Genomic DNA, 10,344 nt, shown 5'->3' on the forward strand with positions numbered 1-10,344 from the left:
TTCCAACACGCACAGGAAATCCAGCATCAGATTCCTAGGCGATCCGCACAGGGGCAGGCCCAGGGCCAGCTTATACCTGTCAGAGGTCTGCATGGCGTGCTTTCTATCATCCGTGGCCACACGTGCTCATGGCGGTGTGAAACACCGGTGACCAAGACAACAGGACACCAGAGAAAAGACAGATCCGTGGGGCCTGAGAAGGAGACGAAGATCTAGCATTAGGCACAATGAAGTATTTGATAAGGTTGAAAGAAGGCTTTGCATGCCCCGAGGCCCACGAGAGATCGGCTTGGCAACTCAGAAGGGAACATGCAAAATAACAGTTTTAGGTTAACTTGTCAGAATTGCCGTTCTGGGCAGAACTGGGCTTGAATAATAATACCAAGTATTATATAACACTTCAGATATTGAATTTCATTTATTTCTCCATTTAATGCAATAAAGTAAGTGGATTAAATATCATCACTCTTTTACACACGGGGAACATGAGGCGGAGAGAACCAAGAGATTGCCACTTATTTGGGACACTCGAGCTAGCCTGTCTCTGCGCCCTGACCTCACTGCGTTCTTGTCTCCAGCTGACACCAGGGTGCAGGGGAGTGAGCTCTGCTGACATTAGGTGCTCCTTGACAGTAGACGGTGGCGGATTTGAAGGGCCAGCAACTGGAAACAGGGTAGGGTGTGCACAAGGGAACTGCCTTAGATGACAGGGAAAAGGCAGCGCCTGAGGGTGGTACATTGGATTTACAAGCCGAAAGGCCATATGACACCATAGTTTGTAAGTAGTGAGTGTGCAAGAAAGCAAGCGGCAATTTGGTTAGTTTCCGTGTTCAATTAAGCCGGGTCTGTCCCTTTCGCGTAGCCTGGGGCTGAGTCCAAGGCAGAGGAATCCGGTCCGACCAGTGGGGGGCTCTACCGAGCGCAGTCTCCGAATTCCCCAAGAGCGGCCCCGCAGCCCAAAGGCTCCTTGAGGGGTCACTGTGGGCGCTGAAGAACTGTCGAAGACTTGTCGCCTGCGTCTACGCTCTTCCTCCCTGGCCCCAAGTCGGCCAGCAGCCCTCACCTCTGCCCGCGCCCCTCCCCTCGGTTCCCCTGCTGCGAGGTCCCGCCTCTCCCTCCGCAAATCTTAACTGATAGATCTGCAGGCAGGGGCGAGTGATGCGAATTCCTAGAAGCCTGAACGGACTGCCCAGGATTTGAAGTTAGGATCCCCTAAGGACCCTTGAGGTTCGTGCTCACACCCCCTTACCCAGGTCACGGAAGGGCGTGGGGTGGGCAGGGAGAACGCACACTTACCATCCCCGTCCACCCTGGAGCCCAGTTCCACCCCAGTCTTGCCAATCGGGCCGACCCGGAGGGGATTTGGGGTGCAGGCTGACAGCTGGGGGGGGGGGGGGAGCAGCTGGAAGTGGCAGGGGCAGGTAACGGCAGGCCGCGAGAGGAGGGGCCTGGGCCGGGGTGGAGTCGCAAAGGGGCTGCTGTGGCACCTCGGGGGCACCCGCCTGACCTCCGCGGCTTATCCCGGAGTGGGGACGGTGAGTCAGATCTTGGGCAACGCGGGTCGGGCGTGGAGGGAGGCGAGTCAGGAAATGACATCAGAGACTTGTGCTCGGGGAGGGGTGGTCCGCGGCGGCCGGGGCGGCGGGGGCGGGGGCGGGAGGACCTTCACGGAGCCTCCGGCCCCGGGGCAGGACCAGGGCCCCTTCCTGGGGGAGTTTCCTGCCGCGTCCGCCCTCCCCGCCTCTCCCCGCCCTCTCTCCGGGCCGCTCCTTGTATGGTCTCGGCGCTGCGCTCTCCCCGCCCCTGCTCCGCCCCCTGCTCTGCGTCCCTCCCCCGCCTGGCTAGAGGAGGCTCGGGACCCGGACGCAGAGTCCGCGGACCCGGCGCCCAGGCGGCACCCGCAACGCGGCGCACACGCTCCGGCCCGCGGTGAGGCGCGGGGAGCCGGGCGCGGGGAGGGGACGCGGGGACGCCGAGCGGAGCCTGGCCCACCAGGGGGTCCTCCAGCCTGCTCGGCTCCGCGTAACCCGGACACCACCCCCCAGCAGCTCGGCCTGGCCATGGCGGCCCCCCGCCCGTCTCCCGCGATCTCCGTCTCGGTCTCGGTCTCGGCTCCGGCTTTTTATGCCCCGCAGAAGAAGTTCGCCCCGGTGGTGGCCCCCAAGCCCAAAGTGAATCCCTTCCGGCCCGGGGACAGCGAGCCTCTCCCGGCCGCCGGGGCCCAGCGTGCACAGATGGGCCGGGTGGGCGAGATCCCCCCGCCGCCCCCGGAAGGTATGCGCCGGGCTGGGGGCTGGACGACCGTGGGCGCCGGGCGGGGCGGGGGCTTCGGGATTGGGGTATCTGGAAAGGTTGCCGCGGAGGGGGCTGGGCGCAGCCACCCTGTCCCGAGCAGATGTTCTTACCTCATCGTGGAGCTCCTGGCTGGGAGCCAGGGCTCCTGGGGCCGGTCCAAGTCCCCCGCCTGGGGTGGGAGGTGGGAATGTGGGGCACGAATCTTCCCTCCGGGTCCGTTTTCCGAAGTGTAACGGGAGCTGCCCCTCTCCAGCGCGGAGCCCCCGGCCGGTCCTGACCCAGGGCGCCCAGGGCGTCCTGCATCCCGGTTTCCATCCCGCACGCCCGGGACCCTGAGAAAGTTCTTGGGTGAGGGGTTCGAGTTGTAGAAGGAGGGGGACTTAGGGAAGCGGGTGGAGGGGCCCCTGCTGACTGCCTTCTTTCTCCTTCCTACCCCAGACCTTCCCTTACCGCCTCCTCCCCTCCTTGGGGATGGCGAGGACGCGGAGGGCACCCTGGGAGGTGCCTTCCCACCTCCCCCTCCCCCGATCGAGGAATCCTTTCCCCCTGGACCTCTGGAGGAGGAGACCTTCCCTTGCCCACCGCCTCCACTGGAGGAGGAAGGAGGGCCCGAGGCCCCTATCCCGCTCCCACCACAGGTATGGAGGCCTGGGAGGGGCAGCTCTGCAGGGACACCCCCAAGGGAAGGAGAGAAGGGTCCTTTCCTCTGACCTCCCCTCCACCTCTGCCCGGATGGGCCGGGGTGGAGATGGAGGACCGGGATGGGTGCTCAGACCCTTGACCATCCAGCCCAGGGAGAAGGTGAGCAGTATTGACCTGGAGATAGACTCTTTGTCCTCACTGCTGGATGACATGACCAGGAATGACCCCTTCAAAGCCCGGGTAAGGAACAGGGGAGGAGGAAAGGAGTGGGGATCGAGCTGGGGAGGGCAGCACCCTCCTCCAACCACACTTTTCTCCCCCTCTGCCTCCCCTTGTAGGTGTCATCTGGATATGTACCCCCGCCGGTGACCACTCCATTCATTTCCAAGACCAGTACTAAGCCTGCAGCTGGGGGCACTGCACCCCTGCCTCCTTGGAAGGCCTCTTCTAGCTCCCAGCCTGTGCCCCAGGCTCAGGCTCAGCCTCCAAGCCAGGCACAGTTTCATGTGCAGCCTCAGGCCCAGCCCCAGCCCCAGCCCCAGGCCAAGCCTCAGGTCCAGTTCCACGTTCAGCCCCAGCCTCAGCCTGTGCCTTTGGCTAACAGTCAGCCTCGAGGCCCCCCAGCCCCACCTCCAGCCCCTAAGTTTTCTCCAGTGACTCCCAAGTTTACTCCTGTGGCTTCCAAGTTCAGCCCTGGAGCCCCAGGTGGACCCGGGTCACAGCCCAATCAAAAGTTGGGGCCCCCTCAAGCTCCCTCTTCTACTGGCACAGGCTCCCCTCAGCCCCCCAGCTTCACCTATGCTCAGCAGAGGGAGAAGCCCCGAGTGCAGGAGAAGCAGCACCCAGTGCCCCCGCCGGCTCCAAACCAAAACCAGGTGAGGGAGGGTGGGAGGACCAGGCTGAGACCTGGGTGCTGGGGGCAGGGGATAAGTCAGGAACCAGAGAATGAGGGCAGAGATGGGCAGGGGTGGTAGGATAAGAGTTTCTAGCCCCTAGGGTTGGGCCGGTGGGACCTGGTAAGAGAGCTCCTGTGGAGGGGTGGGTGGGGCCTGGCTGCGGGTGGGAAGAAGCACAGGCTCTGAATTAGCTGAGGGTTTGGTGGAGCATCCCTGACCCCCTGCCCCAGAATGCTGAAGGGGAAGATGAGCTCATCACTAGTCCTACCCTGGTTCTTACCCCTTCTTGGAATCTTGAGTTAAACTCTCTGTTTCTCTGGGTATTCTCCCTGCCCGAGGGCCCATCTGGTGATAAGAGCCTCTGCAGTGGCTGAGCCAGTGTCGGTCGGCTATGCCAGGCACTGTGCTCTGTGCTCAGGACGGAAGAGATCTCTCAGAGGTTCAGCCTGAGGGAGTCAGCTGGACCGGGGATAGAATTCCCGGCTCCCCGGCTCACAAGATCCTAGGCAAGTGAGGTGAACCTGAGCCTCAGTTTCCCACCTTTGAAATGACACTCGCCACCCCATCCCGTGGTCGTGAAGGTTAAATGAGCTAACGCATAGGAAGTGCTGAGGTCTTTGTCCAGCACCCGAATGCCCCACATTGCAAAGTTCTCATTCCTCCTCGTAGTTCAGAAGATGAGAGCTTTTGAGGTGAAGGGACCCCGGTGGCCATCTAGTCCAAGCAGCCACAGAGGAAATGGACAACAGGAGTGTCTGTCCTTGTGTGCAGGCACCGATGGGGCACGAGGAGATGCCAAGTGCCCATGGTTGTAAAGAACCCTGTGTCACAGGAGACTAGAAAGTACAAGGACCTCTGGGAAGGTATAGAGCTATGCAGAGGTAGGCGGGAGCTCCAGGGGCCTGTCCGTCCTGGCAGGTCCTTTGTAGTTTTCAAGTTAGATGTGCGGCTAGATTAGAGAGTGGGTGACAGCCATGCTTTTGGAAGCTTTTGGGACAATGTTTCCAGCAGAGGTGTGGACTAGAGACGGGGTCAGTGAGGGTCAGTGGTGTGTGGGGATAAGAGCTGTCCAAAGGAAATGCCTACAGGACCTGACAACGGATAAGCGATGGAAAGAGGAGGGGGAGGGGTAAAAATGCCTGGGTGTGTTGGGGAATGAATGACAGTAATGTGGACAAAATGGAGAAGTCCAGAAGGGGAAATGCTTTGGACGGGAAGAGGAGGGGTCCAGCTGTCAGCATGTTGAGCAACAGGTTTCAGGAGGACTTTCCTTCAGCTGGGACTGTCATTCAGTTAGAAATGTTAGAGGCCTGGGTGCTTATGCAGCAGGAACTGTGGGCCTGAGGGGAACCTCGGGGTGGGGGGGGATGCTCATGTTGGTCAGGTGGGAGGGGAACAATGGCAAAAGGAGGGGGAGCATCATAAGTCAGGGAGAGGTCTTGGGGGGCAGTGATGGCTGAGGAGCCCTCCAGTGGGGGTTTGAGGATGAGAACTACAGGAAGGCCACTGATCTGGCTATTTGGAAGTCACCAGTGGCCGCGGGGTGGTCCACTTGTGCCCTGTGGCGGGGACAGTGAGAGGGACTGCAGTCTGCGTGGGTGGTGAGAAAATGGAGTGGTCAGAGCGGCCTGCCCTGAGGCTGGCAGAAAGCTGGCCTAGGGCAGCGCCTGTGGGTGGGGGTTTTTCAAGTTCCGGGAGGGGGCTCAGGTGCGGATGTGGACCAGGAGGAAGATGCTGATGGAGGGAGGAGTTAGACATGCCTGGGAGCCAGGCTGCTGCTGGGATGGCCTGGAGGGGTGCAGGCTCCCCTGCTGTGGTGTTCCCAGAGAGCAAGGACAGTGGCATCAGTGTTTCTAAGGAGAGGAGGAACGCAGGGAGCTGAGCTGGCCGGCTTCCATCTTCTCAGTCATGTAGGAGGTGAGGTCATTGGTGAGAGCGAGGGAACGAGGGGCTCGGGGGATGGAAGGGTTTGGAACAGCTGCTGTGGGGAAGGAGGGCCCCCGGGAACCCGCAGGAACCCACAGACAGCGGAGCCGGGGCTGGAGGGTGCCAGGGGCCCTGCGGTGTTCCGTGTGTCGTGAGCTCACGCTGCAGCCTTGAGTGATCTCTGTACATACTTCTGTAGGCCGGAGGCAGGCACAGGAAGCGGGGTGCTGTGGCCCGGGCTGATTGGGCCAGCTAAGTGATGGTGGCCCAGGAAGGCAAGAGTGACTGAGAGCCTTGTAGAAATAGATGGTCATGGGGCCAGGCTGGGGAGGCACACAGGGAGGGCCGGGAGGCAGGAAATGAAAGTCTGAGTGGGTTCTTCAGGGCGGAGGGGGAGGGGTTATGATTAGGGTCAAGTCCAGGGTCTTAGAGGTAAAGAGACCCATGACTCTCAGGTCCAGGGTGTCCCATGCTGGAAGGTGCCTGAGAGGGAGGGATATTGAGGGCCAATGGGGTTAAGGAGCTAGAGGTCTGAGTGCCAATGGGCACTGAAGCTGTGAGGTTGGTGCCAGCAGGCAGAGAGGGAAAAGAGACCGCGGGGTGAGTCCCGAAGGCGTGAGGATGCCCACGGGGAGCCGATGTGCGCCAACAGTTCATACTTCCAAAGAATGGAACAGGCGTCTAGAGCAGCGCCAGCGAGCACGAGCTGGCCGAGTCCCTGCCTCTGTCCCCAAGATGCCAGGAAGGGACGACTGGGGGAGGAAAAGCCGACGCCTGCGTTGAGGAGGGGCGCACAGGGAACTCGGTCGCTTAGGGCAGGGGTCTGCAGGGAACCGCTAAGAGCTGGGCTTGGCTGCCTGCTTTTCCGGGCAGGTGCAGCTGTCTGGATGCAGATGCGGTGAGGGGGTCGGGTTGAGGGGAAGGTGGCAGTGGGAAGGGGTAGCTGGGAGACAGGTGTTACGGGAATGGAGTCATGAGCAGGGGCCACAGTCCTGCGTGACCTTCTCCAGTGACAGAGAAGATCAACCAGCGTTCCCTCAGAGCCATGGCAATGCTGGTGCAGGTCAGACAGCCTGTGGCACCTCCTCCTGGTACTTGTGAGTCCCTGCAGTGCCCCCAACCTCACTGCACCCCCACCCCCAAGCTCTCAGGATCCCCTAGATAGTGGGATCCTCAGATGTGGGCTGGCCTAAGAGGCCCTTCACTGAGGCCTCCGGGGAGGAAGTGAGGTCAGGTAGAGCACCCCTCTCGGAGGAGGTCCCCCAGACCTCCGTGTGGAGGGCCTTGGGGTTTAACCTGTGATTCCTGCCTGTGTTGTATCCTCACGCTGACAGGGCTGCCCAGCAGCAAGCGGGTAGGTGCGCGCGAGCCCGGGTGCGCAGCCATCACGCGGACCTCTTCTGTGGGGGGCCATGTCCGCGCATGCTCTGTGGGGTGATGCGTGGCCTGGTGTGTTCGGTGCTTCAGTGACCTGAGCTGCTGTGTGCGTGGCCTCCGTCTGCTCATTCTGGCCTGTCTGTGGCTGCCCAGGGGGTTTGGGCAAAGGGGGTGGAAGGTTCATCCCCTTCCCCTTATTCGTGTGGTGCTGGGGTCTGGGAGGGGTAGTGAGGAGCTTTCGGGGTCAAACCCGAGCATCTGGGAAATGGGAAGGAAGGGAGCTGGTCCTCGTTGGAAGAAAGTGGATAAGCTGACTGGGGAATGTTGTTGGGAGGGGTGACCCTTGAGAGGGTATAAAGAGTGTTGGGGTTGCAGGTGCGCACCTCTGGACCTCTGACCCTGAAGGAGGTGGAGGAGCTGGAGCAGCTCACCCAGCAGCTCATGCAGGACATGGAGCACCCTCAGAGGCAGACCGTGGCTGTCAGTGGTGAGCCCACCGCCCCTCGCGAGGACGCGGTCCCCCCGTCATTGTGCTGGCCACATCTGCGACTCCACTCCCTGGCAAGCTTCCTCTTGTTTATTTATCTTCTCTGGCCTTCCCAGAGTCCTGTGGCCGGTGTCAGCAGCCCCTGGCACGCACGCAGCCCGCAGTCCGCGCCCTGGGACAGCTGTTCCACATCACCTGCTTCACCTGCCACCAGTGTGAGCAGCAGCTGCAGGGACAGCAGTTCTACAGCCTGGAGGGGGCGCCCTACTGTGAGGGCTGCTACACTGTGAGTTGGCTTTGGGGCTGAGGGCCATCCCAGGGCTCAGCCAAGGAGTGGGGCGGACATGGAGCAGACCTGCAGCGGGCTGCTGGGTGCCAGTTCCCTGCCAACCTCTGACTGCTACCTCCTCAGGACACCCTGGAGAAGTGCAACACCTGTGGGCAGCCCATCACCGATCGCATGCTGAGGGCCACGGGCAAAGCCTACCACCCTCAGTGCTTCACCTGTGTGGTCTGCGCCTGCCCGCTGGAGGGCACCTCCTTCATCGTGGACCAGGCCAACCGGCCCCACTGCGTCCCTGACTACCACAAGTGAGGACCCTCCACTGCCTCCGGCCCTTCTCCGGGGCCAGCTGTGGTTTGTCTGGGAGCCAGGCTACCCCGCTGACCCCAAGGCAGCTCCAACGCCCGGCTGGTGCTTTCTGGCCCCACGACTTGTCTGTAGATGGCAGACAGTTCATCTGGACTTAGCTGTCCGGCCTTCGGCCTAGGTAGCAAGCTTGTTCCTGGCCAGCCCCCTGGCCCTTGGCTCACTGGCTTCTTTCGCTGGCGGTCTTGGGTTTGGCAGCATGTGCTGGAGTGACTTCATTCCACACACAGGTCGGGTTCGAGCAGTTCCCTTGGAGATCAGTTGTTGGGAAGTCTGGGTTCCCCTAGAAAATGTTTACGAGGCAGCTGCCTTCTCAGGCCAACAGCAAAATCCTGTGAGGTAGCTAAAGGGTGGTACAGGGACCCGCAGAATCTGGCTCTCACCTCTGCTGGAGGTGTGCGTTTGCAGGAGCCCACCTCAGGCGGCCAGGACTTCACGCCCCTCTATCCCCAGCAGTCGAGCAGAGGCACCTGTGTGGTGGGGGTTGATAGGGTCAGGGGTCCAGAGATGGGACCAGCGGGGCGCCTCTGGGTGTGCTTTGTGAGGATGGATGTGACGGGGTGAGGACCTCGTGGCAGTGGGTTTGGGGTGGATGGGGCTTTGGGAGGATGAGGGAAGAGGCGGGCAGTTCTCCTTGATAAGGGCAGGTATGGTGGCCGGTCTTCAGCCTTTCTTTTGGGCTTCCTCTACCTGGAGATGTGGGCAAGGTGGCCAGAGAAGCCTGCCCGCTGCCCTCTCTCCCTGCCCCTCCCCATCCTGACTCGAGCTGCCCTGCTGCCCCCAGGCAGTACGCGCCCAGGTGCTGTGTGTGCGCAGAGCCCATCATGCCTGAGCCCGGCCGGGAGGAGACCGTGCGGGTGGTCGCTCTGGACAAGAACTTCCACATGAAGTGCTACAGGTGTGAGGTCAGTGTCCCCGTGGCCCCCGACGGCTGGCTGGGCGGTGTGGGGAGGCTGCTCACTGGCCAGTGGTGGACAGTGCCAGGCTGCAGTGTTGCGGGTGGTCACTGGCAGTGCCCAGAGGCTTTGGTCACAGCAGGAAGGGGGCGGGGCTTGGGGTGTCTGGGTCACTGAGTTCCTGATAAACCTGATAGGAGACGTGAGCAGTGGTAGGAAAGGGAGCTTGCTGGGGTGGCCGGGTGGGGATCTCAGCGAGGCTCAGAAGAAAGGACCGTCAGAATGGAGTTGAGACAGGTGGGAGCAGCCCCATGCCCTTTGCTGGGGTGCGCACAGCTCTCCCCACTGCCCAAGGGGACAAAAGTGCAAGTGGGGAAGGTGTAGCTGGGGCAGTGGTGGCATGAGGACATCAGCTCGTGGCCTTCCTAATGTAAAGGTGGGGTGTATGGGGTGCAGAGGGGCCCTTCCCACCGGCGAATTCCTCTTCCTCTAGGACTGTGGGAAGGCGCTGTCCATCGAGGCCGATGACAATGGCTGCTTCCCCCTGGATGGCCACGTGCTCTGCCGGAAGTGCCACACTGCCAGGGCCCAGACCTGAGTGAGGCCCCCTCTCCACTGGGAACTCATTCCCCATCAGCGGACCACCCACACTGAGACCTCCCTGCTCTTCCACTGGCACCGCCCCCTGGATTACTTTTGATGTCTAGCCCCTCCCTCCATTCCAAACCCCACCCAGCTTCCCAAGGGCCCTGATCCAGGGTCCCCAGGAGGCCCAGGCTGCACAGTCCCAGCCCCGGGTTTCTAGTCCTCCCACCCTGCAGGGCCTCCCACCGCCGCCAGGTGCCCCGCCGAGGGTCCCAGGTGGGGCGCGCTTGAACTGCTGCACCCATGCCCTCAGCTGGCCCCCCGCCGGCCCCCAGTAGCCTCCACTCTGCGTGCTGAGGGCCAGCAGCCGCCTGAGCCCGTGGCGGCTGGGCTGGGCTGGGCTCACTGGCCCGGACATTCCCGCCGCCCCCACGCTGCCAGGTTGTGGCTACAGCTACAAATAAAAACCTTGTTTTCCAGAATTCTTAGCCGTGACTTTTGTGCTATAGGTGGAGGAGATGGAGGGATAAAAAAACACCAGGGGTCAAGGTGATGAAAACTCAGCTCCTGTTTACTTATAAAAATATATAT

General features: G+C 61.6%; 1 protein-coding gene across 1 annotated transcript; it reads left to right on the forward strand.

Annotated features, from left to right (window-relative positions):
* Positions 1 to 1,999: 1,999 nt before the first annotated feature.
* On the forward strand, positions 2,000 to 10,215 carry ZYX (zyxin). The gene is made up of 9 exons (XM_036247222.1): positions 2,000 to 2,274; positions 2,734 to 2,933; positions 3,085 to 3,177; positions 3,276 to 3,812; positions 7,512 to 7,623; positions 7,740 to 7,909; positions 8,036 to 8,214; positions 9,057 to 9,177; positions 9,662 to 10,215. Exons 1-9 carry the CDS (start codon positions 2,061 to 2,063, stop codon positions 9,764 to 9,766), a joined length of 1,731 nt encoding a protein of 576 aa, XP_036103115.1. The 5' UTR covers positions 2,000 to 2,060; the 3' UTR covers positions 9,767 to 10,215.
* The last annotated feature ends 129 nt before the right edge of the window (positions 10,216 to 10,344 follow it).

Source organism: Molossus molossus, unplaced genomic scaffold (assembly GCF_014108415.1).
Source record: "Molossus molossus isolate mMolMol1 unplaced genomic scaffold, mMolMol1.p scaffold_m16_p_7, whole genome shotgun sequence".
Lineage (NCBI taxonomy): Eukaryota > Metazoa > Chordata > Mammalia > Chiroptera > Molossidae > Molossus > Molossus molossus.

Excerpts from the sequence above, each read along its gene's own strand:
- ZYX (XM_036247222.1), top strand. The coding sequence starts at position 2,061 with ATGGCGGCCCCCCGCCCGTCTCCCGCGATCTCCGTCTCGGTCTCGGTC. Across the intron at positions 2,275-2,733 it reads CCCCCCGCCGCCCCCGGAAG|ACCTTCCCTTACCGCCTCCT; the intron begins GTATGCGCCGGG and ends TTCCTACCCCAG. Across the intron at positions 3,813-7,511 it reads CGGCTCCAAACCAAAACCAG|GTGCGCACCTCTGGACCTCT; the intron begins GTGAGGGAGGGT and ends TTGGGGTTGCAG.